Raw genomic sequence first — 15562 nt, forward strand, 5'->3', positions numbered from 1 at the left:
TGGGCTTGGGGGGATCTGAGTAAGCAAAGGGAAAGGCCTTTCACTCAGCCCTCCACTGAAATTGGTCTTTTGGCTTTAATCCTCTTAAACCGGCATTCTCTACATAAAGGATGCTGAAATCTCAAATTCTCCAAACAGTTCTGTCTGTTCTTAATTCTTTCCAGGTTGATTTCCAATCCTTAAAATTGTGTTTTTACAGAAGACATTTGTCACTTTCTAAAAGCCATGCTCAATGGCTTCCCCTTCTTCCTTCTCTTGTAGCTCTTGACAGGGCTGAGACTTTTCTCCTGCAGCTCCAGAGCCACCACCTTCTCCTCTCTCTTCTGCCTCCGGTTCTGGCACCCTGCTCTGCCACTCCTCATGCACGCCCCTCAAGGACCTATCACTGATGCTCCCTGTTTCTCTTTCGCTAATTAGTCCCATGGCTCTGACTGCCAGCTCTATGTGGAGGACCTCTACTGCCAGCTCCAGACCAGCCAGTGCAGATGGTGAGAAAACATTTCTATATGGATGCTTCGTCAGCACCATAAAGTCAACATATCCTCAAACCCGGTATTATCTTTCCCCTGCATGTACTCTTCAGGCTTTCCTCACTGGCTGTTACTCACTCCCCTGTCCGCCCGATCTTCCACAGTCACCCTTGGATCCCTTGCAGCCCCGAAGTTCTCCTGGGCTCTCCCTTTCCCCTTACTCTTCATCTCCAATCAGCCACAAGTCTTGTGAATTACATCTCCCCAACCCCTTTCTCTACTCCCAACACCACCACCTTCCTCCAGGCCCTTTTCATTCCCGGCCTGGATGACCGCAACAGCTTACTCCTCTCATCCTTGATAATATTCTTAAAGCCAGATCTGTGCAGGTGCTTAATAAGTATTCACTGATTGGTTCTTCTCTACCTTCTTTAACTCTTTCATTCAAATAATTACCAAGTCATGTCAATATCACCTGGGAAAATTTCTCAAGTTCACCTTCCAAATCCTTCTCAAGGAGACCTTAATACTGTCACTACTCTATGTCACTACTGAAACAATCCAACATATCTTTCCATTACTACTCTTTTTTTTCCCCTATTCTTTCTCCAAAGAGCTTCCAGAATATTTCTCATGAACAGAAGTGATCACACAAACATACATATATATATATAAAAACATCTATACTTATGTATTATGCAACATATATGTACATAAAACATGCTTATTGAAGCAAGCACACATTTATGTAAAATCCTGGCCAGAGACTTCCTATACCTGTGAGTTGGACCTGATACTGAAAAGTAAGAAGAGACTGGACTGGATCGTTCTGAGTGAAGCTGTCCAGCACTTTCACTGACACAAAACTCACTTAACAATAATGTTCTGGGTGAACTACAAGGCTGCAAATCTTGGAAAACAAAATCTCCCAAGAATCCAAATGGTGGGTACAGTGAATAGTGTAGCATGTTATGAGTGAGGACTTACACAGTAACACTGCATGAGAAATCATCCAGAAGTTGTATTCAAATGGGCCGGTGACCTCCTTCATCATCCATAGTGACGATCACAAGCGGTCTGTGCTAGCCCAACCTGGGTACCTGCTAGCCAGATTCTCCCACAAAGTGATGATTTGTACAAATGAATCTTAAGAAGCTGAAAAACTTCTGCCTGCTCTCTTATGACCCAGATCAGCCAACCTTTGGATCCACTGATTTAACCAGTTCCAAGTCTTCCTAATTGTATTAATATTTAACACAAATCTACCAAAAAGTTGTTACTTTTGAGAGCCAATGGATTTTGGAAGGAATATAGGATTTAGAAGACTTATAAAGATTTCAATATGACTTTTTCTCTAATAATATCACATGCAGTGATTTGAAAAAGGCATGGTACATCAGCATCCGTACTGTTCATAAGACAACCAGGCCATTCTTAAGAAAATAACCTTTGTCTTACTGGTTTTTAAGAAAGCAGGATTCTGAGATTACTGTTGTGTTGGAATCTCTGATTTGGCAGGAAGAATACTGTTTCTCCTTTAATACAATTAAATTAGTTAAGTACTTAAATGCCCACATAGGATTTATCATGAAGCATCACAGAAGAGGTGAGCAAAGACACTAATATTTTTTCTAAGTAACCAAAATATTCCCAAATTTCATGAAATGTGAAGAACTCTGAAAAATTCATAAGATCTGTTTCACAAATTACCAAGTCAACTGGAAGCCTGAATGGTAAAAATGACAAAAGATTTGTTCTTATGGTTGATAAAAAATTTATACCAAGGTCTTAAGTAAAGTTACTTTCTGTGTTCTGATTTAATGAATCAGATGAGCAGTAGGTGGGCAGGCTGACCCAGACAGAGCCAGCTCGCTGAAGCCTGTGCTAATAATGCCCCTGGTACAGCCTTCCTTGGGACAGTGAAGCCAGAACAATGTGTCAGACTGAAGCAATATCAAAGGAAGAGCAAGTAGGGCTGGGCAGGCTCGTGTTGGCCCATGACACTCCTTGACTTGGGAATGGCTGCTAAGTACTCTTATGTCCTACAGGCTTCAGTGACCCAACAAGCCCCAGAGCATCCGTGGCAGCAATGTGGTAATAAATGGTCCCTGAAATAAGATTTTTGCAATTTTGTAATTCAAGCTGAAAAACACAAAGATTACTTGATGGTTTTAACCCTATTGAAAGGCCCAGCCTGAGAACTCACCAGTGATTTCTTAAAAGGCGAATCTGTGTTAAATGTTTTATGTGGGCTTGTGTAGCAGGATTGTTTTTATTTCTTTTAAGTGCATTGAACTTTAAAATTTCATATTAACTGGGGAAAATAGGGTCTACTGGGAGTTCCTGGATGCCATTAATGATAAAATATGTGGAAGAGAGACGAAATCTTATCAGCTAGGGGAATATGTCAGAGATACCTAAACGACGTGACTTTAGTGGGATAACTACTAAAATGTTTTCATTCAATACCAAATGCACATTGATGGCTTTGCCTTTCAGCTTCCCAATTTCCAAAACTTTTCTATTTTGAACAGCAATATGGTAAAACACACACACACACACATACATATGTGTATGTATACACACATGCATTCATATATATACACACACAATAGAATATTACTTAAAATTTAAAAACTCAATGTATACTTACAATGAAAATAACACAATAGCAATTAGGGTCCACTCTGCAGGCTTGTGAATGATATTTTTATTTGTTAACCTGAGAAAGAATAAGAGACAGAAAGATAAAAATTAGAGATTTTCAGAAAGGGAGGGGATTACAAACACCATCTAATCCAACTCACCTCTACTTCTTTACTCCTCTCCCCTACTGTTCCCTCAGTTTTGGCAGACATTTCACCACTATTACCAGAAAGTAATCAGACTACAAAGGTTCGTTTAAAAAAGAGTCTTAATTTACTTTAAATGCTATCAAACCAGGATGAATAGAATAGAAAGAAGTCTTTCCTCATTCTGGACACTATCTATTAAGGTAAAGTTAGCTTTTTCAGTAGTCATGTTATATATGACACTATTACTCCACACTAGGGTTTGAAGGTGAGAGAAAAGAGAATTTGCCAATGAATTCTGGATTGTGAACAAAACTTAACTCTCCATTATTTCCAGATGAAATACTATTTATAGTAATATAAATAAAACAAAAGGTAGGTTTTAATAAAGATGCTTGGAATTTGTTAAAGAAACGGGTTTGTAGGCGTAAGATAGTATAGTAGACACTAACAGATCAGATGCTGGGTTTGGAGTTAGGAAGACTTTATTTTCCTGAGTTCAAACCCACCCTCAGACACTTCCTAGTTGTGTGACCCTGGGTAAGTCACTTTATCCTATGTCTCAATTTCCTCACCTATAAAATGTAGAAGAGGAAATGGCAAACCACTCCACTATCTTTGCCAGGAAACTCCCAAATGGGGTCATAAAGACTCAGACATGACAGAAAAACGACTAAACAATAGAGGGTATGCAATTTTCATTTGATAAAATACAATTTCAAATAAAATAATGATTTTGCTCTGTTTTTATACAAACAACAATAATGAGGAGGAGAGATGAGAACCAGAAATGGTATGGAATACACATAGGTATTTCTCAAAATCACTTTAGTCCTCTTTAATCTTATTCACACTCCCCTTTTTTGATAAAAGAATAGGCCAAAGAACCAAGTGGCTCAATGCTGCCTCTTCTCCTGGTCCCATTGAGTCACAGTTGAAGTGCTGAGGAACTCTGGAGGAAACATGGGCAGGAAAAGCTCAAGAGGCAGCAAAGGATGGACGATAACTAAAAAAAAAAGACTCTTGGACTAAATCTTCATTCAAGAAAATGCCATATAAAGTCAAGTTGCACCCTGAGCACCCTGCAGTTGGAAAGCCCTCCTCAGCCACTTGAATTGCTGAGCAGTTCTTTGAAGCCTAAATGTAACTGTCACTCTGGATTCTCCAGCAGCTCCTTTTGGGGAAACAATCGCTCTGGGAATACTGCCAGAAATTGGTTCAATAAAAGGAAGTTAAAAATCTTATTTGGGATCATCCCGGATAATTATTTGGCTCCTTTCCTGTGAGCCCCAAAGTCCCAATTCTTTTACTAGGCCTTTTTACTAGAAGCAGTTTGGCTGTAAAGTTAGGCTCACACCCATAATCAGTACCCACAGTGTGGTTCAAAGAAACTGGCAACTCTAAGAGTAAGGCCCATTCCACAGAATCCCAGAATCAGAAGGAGCCACAAAGGCCATCTAGACTAGGGGTTCTTTTCTGTCTTACAGTCCTCTCTGATTAAGCCTATGAACCCCTTCTCTCAATAATATTTTTAAATGAAAAACATAGAGGATTACATAGGAAATTGAATGAAAATAAAGATGCAACCTTTTTCTTGTCCAAGTTCCCAGACTCCAGTTTAAGAACCCCTAATCTAGTCCCACCTGTAGCTAACTAGGAATCATCTCAACAGTTCATAGGATTCAGGGATGGGAACACTGTCACCTAGGCAGCCCACTCACTGGCTTAGAGGTAACCCTCATTTTTTTTTATCTAATTTTCCCAATAGCTGCTTTCAACTTGCCTCTCTGTAACTACTACCTATTGCTTTAGAGCCAAGCAGAATTAAGTCTTTCCCCTAGGTGATGGTCTTTTAAATATGTGAAGAGTCTTTCTTAGGCTAATCCTGAAATATGGTGCTCTCAAAGATCCTTCTATGTTCTCCAGCTCCTTCATCCTTTTGGCTGCTATCTTCTGGAGGCATTCCTGCTTACAAGTTTCTTTCCTAAAATAGTTTCTTAGTATGTGGGCAAGTAAAAGAAAAGGAATTTATATGTTTATTATAGATGCTGTATTGATAAAAATTTAAAAAGAAATAAACAAACAAAAGTACCCAGGGATTTAAAAGGGCTGAATAAATTACAAAACAGATAAGCCTAACTCCTGTTCCTTGTTCTTAAATGCTGTTCCCTCCATTTAAAAAATAATAATATAAATATTCAAAATGCAGCATTTTCTGGGGTAGTGTAGGTAGGCAAACTTTTTCTTTGCTGTATCAAAAATTAACTTAATGGTTATTAAATGATTTAGATGGTTGTATTCTATCCTTATAAAACATGAAGCTATAGAATTTATTGAAATAAATAGTTGAAAAGTACAATTATTGAAAGCTGCCAAATACAATTTTAGTTGCTAAATGTCTTTTAAAAAACCTAAATGCTTTCTGTCCTGAAGTGAAAGAGAATTAGAAAAATGTCTTGATGAATCCTGATGACAGCAGCAAACACTACTAAGAACCTTCTGATGGAAATACTATGACAGGTAAATCACATGTAAAAATTCCAGTTAATCTGCTGTGCTGAAATCTAGTGGAAAAGACAGCTCTGACCCACTGGGGAAAAGGCTCTTCAAAGAACACAGAAAGCAGCTTCAGGCTTATGCTTTACAAGGTCTCTCTGTTGATCTGAGCTCAGAAGCAATCATTCTTGTACTCAAATGGAGAAATATGGTTATTGGTTTCTATTAATTCTTCCCCAGTGCTAGTATTGATTGGCAAGGTCTCAACACTAGTCAATGTTATCAATCTGTTACTTGCAAAGGGATTGGCTTAGAAACAGATACAAACATCTGTGGTAGGGCTGACTTCTAGAGAGAGATGAGTCTGGGAGACCCCAAAGTCAGTCAGCAGGGTAGATAGAGCACAATTTTCTAAAAGAATGAGTCATTTTAACCAATTCTGCCTAACTCCACAGGTAACGATCTTTTGTAGAAAATGATTTTTAGAGACAAACTGATCTGTTTACATGAAAGTCTCAGAAAAAATTTTTTCTTCAAAATCCATTGTTAAGCAGGTTAGTGCCTGTTGATAATGCTGATCCATTTTTTTTACCTTATTTTTACCCAAATTAAATAATTTGCAACTCAGAAGGAACTGATCTGTCAGAAAAGAAAGTAAAAGGTGACTTTTATTAGATATTGTAAGCATACCAGAGGAGGTGCAGGAGTCAGAAGAGTAGTCCTATTTCAAAATTTGTGCCAAGATTCAATAAGACACATCGCTGTTTCAGTTACTGTACTTAATAGAGATTGTTAGGAAGTCTCTGTGGGACACACACTGTACGCCACTTAGTTAGAATGTCTGTCACAAGTGGACTATACTATAATCATTTATGTTTTTTTCTCAACCAAAGATGTTAATTAAAACATAAGCATATTTGCCTTAATAAACTTATCTCCTATAGAAAAGCCATGAAAAATGGGGTGCTAATTTAAAACAAGAATTCAAAAGAAACAATTAAATAATTTTGAGCTGTCCCCTTTCCCATTTCCTCCTATCATCCATGACCTTTGTTCTACCCTGGGAATAAAATCCCATTTTGACCACTCTTTTCTTCATATCTGCCTTCTTGGAACTGTCCATGCAACAGACATAATTCTGCTTAAAATGTGTTTCCAGCTCGGCCTTCTAACACAGAGCTCAAATCAGCTGAAAACACAAGTTTCATTTTTATTCTCATTTGGCTAAGATTTGCTAGCAGTCCAATTGGTTTCCTGCTGGCAGAATCTGACCCTCTAGCGTATAGAAGCTTCTCTGAATCAATCTTAACTCGAGCTGAACATACAGACCAGAGCACACCAACAGTTACACACAGAGATTTAGTTATATTCCAAGTGTGCGCATCAAAAGGACCAGGGATGCTTGAGCTTACTCCTGAGAAACCAGTTGGGATCCCGCATCTACAGGATCAGAGCAGGATCCATTGCCCTACAATAGCACTTGTACCACACAATGAGCGCTTACTTGATTCTTATTAAAGCGGCGCAGGGAACATGTCGAGCCTTAGACTCTGTGTCAGGAAGATCTGCTTTCAAATATGCCCTGTGACCTGCACAAGTCATTTAACTATTCTCAGACTCAAGTGTTCCCATTTAATATGTGCCTCATAAACTGCACCTTCCTCAATGTAATTTTGAGGATCAAACGAGATAGTTTGTAAAGGGTCTTGCAAACATGAAAAAGGGAGATTCTTCATTATTGTATTATTAAACTTATTTCCCCAATTAAAGTATAATATTGAGGACAAGAAATCTTGTTTTGCACTTTAAAAAAATATTTCTCTTCATCCTTGTTCCCAATAGTGCCTAACGTTTGCTGACTAAAACTCAAGGCCTGGCATATCATTGTATAACAACTTTTTCCCCTTTGTTTTCAAGTTGTTTTATGTTAAAACTAACCAAAACTGAACATATTAGGAAAACAGAATCTCAAAGGATGATATGGGATATAACAAAACTCTCCTGTAGTTTTAAGTTATTAAAACTTACAGCTTGAAAAAACTTCAGTACTCATGAAGGTTCCAGGGGCAGAGAGTGATTCTCCCACTGTCACACAGGTAATAAATAACTGAGCAAGACCTCAGATCATAATCCAACATGATTTCCACAGTTCAACTTGTACTTAGACAGGAATTCCCTAGAGACCCTACTCAGCAAGTCACCCTGGAGAAGGAAGAAAGGAAGGAAAAAAGAAAAGAATGACAGAAGGAAACAAAGAAAAAAGGAAGGAAGGTATCCTATGATGGAGAACCCACTCTGCTGCACCAAAATGGCAGGCCTGGAAGGCAATGATACTGCAAGGCCTTCTCCTTACACATGGGAATGAGCACAGAAGGGGAGTTTTGTCTTCCAGACAAGATAAAGCAGCAGAGTCTAGAAGTAAAACTGAATGCCAGGCTGGGAATATGTGGAGCCCAGGGCTTTGGCCTGAGACCCTAAGGAGGAGGAACTGCTTGGCCAAGAGGTAAAGGCCTGGAGGAATGAGCCTCCACTGTGGGACTCAGTTCATGTGCTGTGCAATCAGGGATTGGTTGGAAGGGCTCTTCTGGGACGCAGGGGGGCAAGAGCCGGCAGGAAGTGACCAAGAGGCAAACCCAAAGAAGAGAAGCGACGCCCCAGAGAGACGCCCCAAAGCAAGCACAAAGCAGCACACTATGAAGTGCTGAATAGAACTTGGTGTTTGTTACTATTATTACTGTTACTGTTATTATTATATTACATATTATTATTGTCATTTTTGGTTTTTAATGACTGAAAGGCAGACTGGGGCTAATTCTTGTTGGTTGTGAAATGCCCGATAAAGCTCAAGCTTTATTTGGACAAGAAGTGCTCACTGGTTCTGAAGGGGTGACACAGAGAGTAAAAAAAGAGGCTCAGAGAGGGTCACAGGCAACAAGGAGCTGAGCCGCAAATCGAAGTCAAGCTCCGGGACTTCAAAGCCGTCTTTTGGTTACAAGAAACAAATGGAGACTCAAACCACGTCAATCTACTGTCTGCAAGAACAAATGAAGACGTGACCTTGGGGTGGTGACAGCTGGGGGAGGGGAAGGGACAGACACAGGGGACACCATGAGAACCGAAACAGAAAGGGGGCTGGGGGATAAATGTGCGAGGAGAGAGCAGAAAGGCATCAAGGGTGACACTGAGGTTCAAATCTTGGCAAGTAGCTGTGGAACCTCTGACAAAAATAAGTGGTTAGGAGGAAGGAAAGCTTCAGGGGGCCAGGAGAGGGAAGGATTCTTCTCAATCTCTAAAGTAGCGCTAACAGCTGTCTCATGAGTGTCTGAAGCCTTATGCTTCCCTCTGGGGGAAAGGTATTCTATAAATGGGAGATGTCCCAAAATGATTCCTTCTCCTGAGGATTCCTTTAGCCTTTTCATCCCCAAGTCTCATTTCTCAGGGTGATGTCAAAATCTAAATTTCCAGCCAATTTCTAAGTGTTTTCTTTACAAACCAAAATTCCTTGTAAACTATTGATTATAAAAATTTAGTAGTGTGCTAACCATCTGATTTTCCAACTATTTCCAAACAATATACTTTTCTTTTTTTAATCCAATGTCTTCATTAAATAAGGTCAAAGTACAGAAAAGAAAACCTTGTTATATCTTATACTAACCTAAAAGTCTGGACAAGATTTTTAAGTTCGGTATAGATATCACTCAGTGTAACCTGAAGAGGACCCAAGATTCCAGGCAATCTGAAAATAATAACAAAAAATGCTTCATTAGTTTCTTTTTAAAATATTTTCTTAATTCTAGATGAACTTCTGTAATTTAGGAGTAGTATGAGTTTTTACCTGTTTTATCTGTTCCCACAGAACAGAACCATAACACTTTCATAACTTAACTGACACACAAGGCAACGTTTAGATTCTGACTGTCGAGGAACACCACTGCCACATACTTGACGCTAATGAGCTAGTCTGCTCTCCAGGAGAGTCACACAGGGTAGGTTGGAGGCCATTTGACCAGAAACTGAAGTCATTTCTTGACTTCCAGGTTTTTTGTGGAGGAAAATCAAAGGGCCTATAAGAGGCACACATATGAGAGAAATAGAGAACACAGTCTCTTGTTCTTGAAACCATTAAGCCTTCAGTATCAATGGCCTGGTTGCCTGTGTGCCTTCCTTTTTTTCTTCCTGTCCCCAATCTCGTTTTGAGCTTACATGATTTGCTAATGACCTCCTAGTATGGCTCATTCTTCTACAATTCTGTTGCAGAAAGAATGTAAGAGAAACAGGATTCTTTCAATGATATCTACATGTTCTGGTTTTAGAATCAGTGTTTTCATTAACCAAGACTCAATTGAATTGCAGCTACAAAGTACGCTTCTCTGGACAATTGTGGAAGGAAACTATACCACACTGTTTCCACTTAAATAGACAGAGGTGGTATACATGTAGGTAGAGAGACTTAAAAAAAAAAAAAAGGCTGGTTGACACATGACAAATATTTTTCTTGTGAATATGAAGAGAAGATCTGGGCTATTTTTGAAAACAGTACATCTTGGAAGTAAATATGCATATTCAGAAAAGTCTATTTACAATTTAACCAATTCATAAAATCTCCTCACCAAGGGATCCTTGCAATGAAATCATGGGTCTAGTCCTTCTCTAATTCTCACCAATCCCACCCAAAAAACCCAAACTTTGAATTTAAATATCAAATGATCAAATATTTAAGTATCAAAATGAGAGACCATCCTCACAAATGATCTGTGCAATTTCAAGTCAAGACAATTTTTAAAAGTCCAATAATTGCATTGTCACACTACATTTCTGAAACTTCCTTTGTTTTATTCAAAGGTTGCTTAACATCACACCCCAAAGAAACCTTGGGCCAAAAGATACTTTTGGCGATAATTCTAGGGAGGACCAAGATGAGAGTATGCTAAAATGTCTAGCTAGCAACTGTCATCATAACTTTAGAAAGGTGACTCACTCATGAACTTCTTTTGGAAGAGAAGCTAAGGCAGCCCCAATATCTGAAGCTATCTCCATTTCTGATAAATAAATCATCTTAATTGTCACTGACTGGGCTAATTCCACTGACAATGAATATTTTCCTTTGGAGAAGCTAAAAATGGAGAAGGGGTCACACCGCATGATTTCTAAGATCGTCTATTCTAAAACCACAATTTTAAGGCTTTGAGGAAAAGGGAAGATTTGCAGCTAAAGATTCCAGTATTGACCATAACCTAGCTCTCTGAATGTATATAATATCAGCTGATGAGCACAATTAAGATTTGTTTTTTATAATAATTTTTTCAAAAGCCACACTTGAGAAACTGAATTGTATAACATATCTAGCATAGATCAGTGATTGAACAGGAATAACTTCTCATTTAGGAGTCAAAGTTACTTTCTTTTTCTAATTAACTGTGCGGCAGTTCCAAAGAAAACAGTTCTATATTTAAGTAATCCTAATTTTTCAATTAATTTTATGACTCCCCACCAACATTATGAAGATTCACCCAAAGTTTCAATTAATAGGCTATTTCATAGTTGAAGAAATCTTTACAGCATCTCTAAAATTATTTTTCAAAATAGCTGAATATAAGAATAATATTGCTGTCAGGTTTCAAAATTATTATATAAAATTTCTAAAATTATTATATACTTACACTTTAGTCAATTTTTCAAGCACAATGCGTCTTCTAATCTGGTTCTGAGAACTTGAATCTATGAGTGGAAACGTGGGATCTCTCTGAATCATATTTGTAAAAATAAAAAAAAAAAGAAGGATGTGATTTTATTTTTACTTTGAAGAATGAAGAATCACCATAAATTTAAAAAACATTTTTCTTATTCTAGAGTTGGTAGTTTTAGAACTAAAGGTAATGCTTTTAAAAAAATTTTTTTAATTGTGGTATATGAATGTTATGGAATATTATTATTCTGTAAGAAATGACCAGCAGGATGAATACAGAGAGGACTGGCGAGACTTACATGAACTGATGCTAAGTGAAATGAGCAGAACCAGGAGATCATTACATACTTCAACAATGATACTGTATGAGGATGTATTCTGATGGAAGTGGATCTCTTCAATAAAGAGAGCTAACTCAGTTTCAATTGATCAAGGATGGACAGAAGCAGCTACACCCAAAGAAAGAACACTGGGAAATGAATATAAACTGCTTGCATGTTTCTTTTTCTTCCCAGGTTATTTATACCTTCTGAATCCAATTCTCCCTGTGCAACAAGAGAACTGTTCGGTTCTGCACACATATATTGTATCTAGGATATACTGTAACCTATTTAACATGTATAAGACTGCTTGCCATCTGGGGGAGGGGGTGGAGGGAGGGAGGGGAAAAATTGGAACAGAAGTGAGTGCAAGGTTCAATGTTGTAAAAAATTACCCTGGCATGAGTTCTGTCAATAAAAAGTTATTTAAAAAAATTTTTTTAAACAAAATGACAGACTATAAAAATTTCAAATATTAAGAACTACTTTATTCATCTGCATAGGGCTTACAGCCATCTTAGTCAAACATAAACGTTGACATTAACATGATCCTTTATATATCTATTGGGCACCAAAAGTCTCTTCTACTTCAGCACAAACAAGAACATTTATGTACCTCAAATATGGTGCTAGGTTATCATTTACGTGAATTTATTCCTAAATGTTGAATAAAGCTCTTTTTCCAATTACCATATACACAGTCCTAAATCTGACTTGGAAATTCCTAAGAACACAAAAGATTTTATTATAAAACTCAAGCTAAAGTGAACCAGACTTTTTTCATGTTGACTGCAAGTTCATTTCCCAGTCCATCTTCTCATAGCCATGTTCCTAAAAAAAGATCTGAGTAGGTAGCTCAATTCTCCCATGGAATACATGAGGACATGGGGACCCTTAGAAGGCTGGATAAATTGCCAAAGGCCATTTAGTAAGTCAGTGTCAGAGCTTTGACATTCTCTGCAGTTGTCCTATAGTTTATATCACAAAGAATAGAATTTTCTCAAAAATTCTCCCAGATTTAAAGCCAGAACTGATATGCCCTATTACCAAAGCCAAACTGACTGATGCACATGAAAGCCTCTTCTTAGATTTCATTACACAGGGAATTTTGTTTTCAGTGAAACCTCTGTCCTGCCATTCTGGATCATCCCTACAGAGTAGGACAGCAGCCCCATTTATGAAAATCGTAAACAGAATCATGGCAGGCTGGTCATTGCCACAAGACAGAAACTTTCCTGGAGCTCTTGGAGGCAGCCACTAGCTTCTGTCTTGGGGACAGAATCAAGTAGGGCTTAGTAAAATTTAAAAGAGCCAAAGTCAGCCCTTTAAAATTTTGTTTAAATTTGATTTAATCATAATTTAGAATTATATATGAAAATAATTTTAAAATAATAATTTCATTTAAAATTTAAAAGGCCCAGGCTCTGCAGATTTAGAGATCTTTAAAATAGAGAAACCAAAAGAAAGAACCGTGTTCTTTTTAATTGCTCCTCCCTCCCCCTTATTTGTGAGCTAAGACTTACCTTATCTGTGGTTTCTACTTTGGGGGGCTGCTCATCCAGAACATATTTTCCTCTATAGAACTCTCTAATTCTCAAATTCAGTGCTTCCGTTTCCTTTTTTAGGCTCTCGTAACTTGGCAGTGGGTGAATGGCGGCACCCGAGTCACTGAAGGGCAGAGACTGATCCAGGGTGTTATGAGATAGCTGTCTAGCAGCTAACGGGTGACTCTCTGGCCCTGGTCCTCGACCCTCCTCGCCCTTCCCTTCACCCTCCACCACAGCAGGAGATGGTGAGGCTGTTGCAGGGATAGGGACATAGTTCTCGCCATGTAAAAACTTGAGCGTTTCTTCTGTCTTCCACTCCACCAAAGTCTCCTTGAGGACTTGGAACAAGCTTGCTTTGGCATTGGCAGGATCCACCGGGAATGGCCCGGAACCTGAGTGGGCACTCTGAGTCAACTTTGCAAACTTCTTCCTAAATTGCTCTGCCCCCTTTTTGCTTATGCCCACCAAAGCTATCTGGGCATTGTCACAGCCATCTGGAGAGTTCTCTGAGGCTCTTTTTTCTGAGGAGAACTCTGGGGAATCACAGGTGTCTTCCTCTTGCAGACAAAGGGCAGAGGAGCTCTCCTCCTGGCTGGCCAATGTACACCTGTTCAATTGCTCAGCCACGTCTGCTACTCCTGGGTCTTTGTCTCGGTGTCCGGAGCTGGCTTCCTGGCCAGGCCTTTTTTTCAGGATGCTTTTTGGAGATGGCTGCTGCCTTCCAGGAGTCCCATTTGCTTTGTTTCTTGGTAGAATCGAGGAAACAAATCCCTGCTCATCATCGCTGCTACTATGACTGTTGGTGCTGGAGGAACCCGACTCATCCTGGCTTCTCGATCGGTCAGGATTCTCAATGTCCGATGTCTTAACAGCCTCATCGCATAAGCGGACTTCTTCGCCGGAATGACCACTGGTGGGAAGTGGGGGGGAAGGGGGATGAAAAGAAGAAAAAATGGACTCACAGCAAAGCAGGCTGAGTTGTTGACATTTTGCAGTTTTGAAAAGTAAAAGTTTTGAATCACATGCTAAGACCGGGCAAAGACTTAACCTATAAATCTTTATACATGCTTTTCAATGAGTATTAGGATAAACTGTTTTCACTTTGGAGATTCTAATTACAAGTTTCATAAAAAAATAATCAGAGCCACTTCATTTAAATTTGAAAAACTAAAATGAAGATTATGGTGAGTAGAAAACAGCATAGCATTTTCATGGGTTATTCAGACACACAAAAGATGATGTGAACACACACAGCCAAAAACATAGAAAAGTTATGAGGAAGATGAGATAATTATGATTCCATTTTACCAAATTCTGAAACGCAGCATGGGGCAGCAGGCAGAGAGTTGGCCTTGGAGTGACCAGGACTGGATTTATTCCAGCCTCTACCCCTACCTGATAAGTAACTCTCTGAAGAGTGCTTCCAAGGGCTCAAGGCAGAATAAATGCCAACCTGTCCTGGTGGAGTGAATTTCCTTACCACGAATTCCCAACACAATGAATCCACAGGTCCAGTTAAAAATCAAAAACAAAAAACAAAACAAAACAAAAAAAAAACCCACCAAAAACCCAAACCAACAAAAATCTATTAAAAGCTAGGGAAAAGCAAATAAAACAAATATAAATGCCAAAACAAAAGGAGACATTTTCTTTCTGTGTTTTTTTGCAATACTGGATGAGATCTGATTGATTAAGAACTTTTCGGTTTGTTGCTGGGTCGTTGTTTTTTTTCCTTGGGGGCAGGTGATGTTTTTGCAGAGAAAGAGAGAGCCAGGAATAGACTTTTTAGTCATAATTCATCCCCAAACCAAACTATGACTATGTCTTAAGGTCAGACGAAAAATGAGTATAATTTGGTGAAATCTAGAATCACTTCACCTTTCATAGTTTAGGAATCAATACAAAAATCTTCAGCTGGGAGGTGGCAGTCATGTTTTTCTATATTACTTTAAAATTCCATGTTAGAGCTAAGTATGATGAGATAAAGATCTCTAACCCACTCAATCTCCATATATCTAGACCCTAGGTGGTGACTAATAACAACTTTTTTTTTAAGGTGGGGAGGTCAGGAGGTCGTGCAAGGAACATGATGCTAAGAGATACTCTAAAAGGTGGCCATAGCTTGCTGAGGAAAATGATCAAAGAAAAAAATTCAGGAATCTAAAACACTATTTCAAATAATTACATAACTGAAAAATCCCTAACTTTGAATACTGTAAATTTAGATTTTTTTTAACCTGTCAACACATAT

General features: G+C 38.6%; 1 protein-coding gene across 1 annotated transcript in view; it reads right to left on the reverse strand.

The window, feature by feature from the left end:
• Nucleotides 1–15562, reverse strand: part of RPAP2 (RNA polymerase II associated protein 2) — an 81113-nt gene that overhangs the window by 36184 nt on the left and 29367 nt on the right. The window contains exons 8-11 of the mRNA XM_051999999.1: nucleotides 13288–14221; nucleotides 11419–11501; nucleotides 9414–9494; nucleotides 3124–3192 (exon numbers count right to left, since the gene is read on the reverse strand). Of these exons, the coding sequence (XP_051855959.1) occupies nucleotides 3124–3192; nucleotides 9414–9494; nucleotides 11419–11501; nucleotides 13288–14221 (1167 nt within the window). The remainder of the gene's footprint in view (nucleotides 1–3123; nucleotides 3193–9413; nucleotides 9495–11418; nucleotides 11502–13287; nucleotides 14222–15562) is intronic.

This window comes from Antechinus flavipes, chromosome 4, assembly GCF_016432865.1.
Source record: "Antechinus flavipes isolate AdamAnt ecotype Samford, QLD, Australia chromosome 4, AdamAnt_v2, whole genome shotgun sequence".
NCBI lineage: Eukaryota > Metazoa > Chordata > Mammalia > Dasyuromorphia > Dasyuridae > Antechinus > Antechinus flavipes.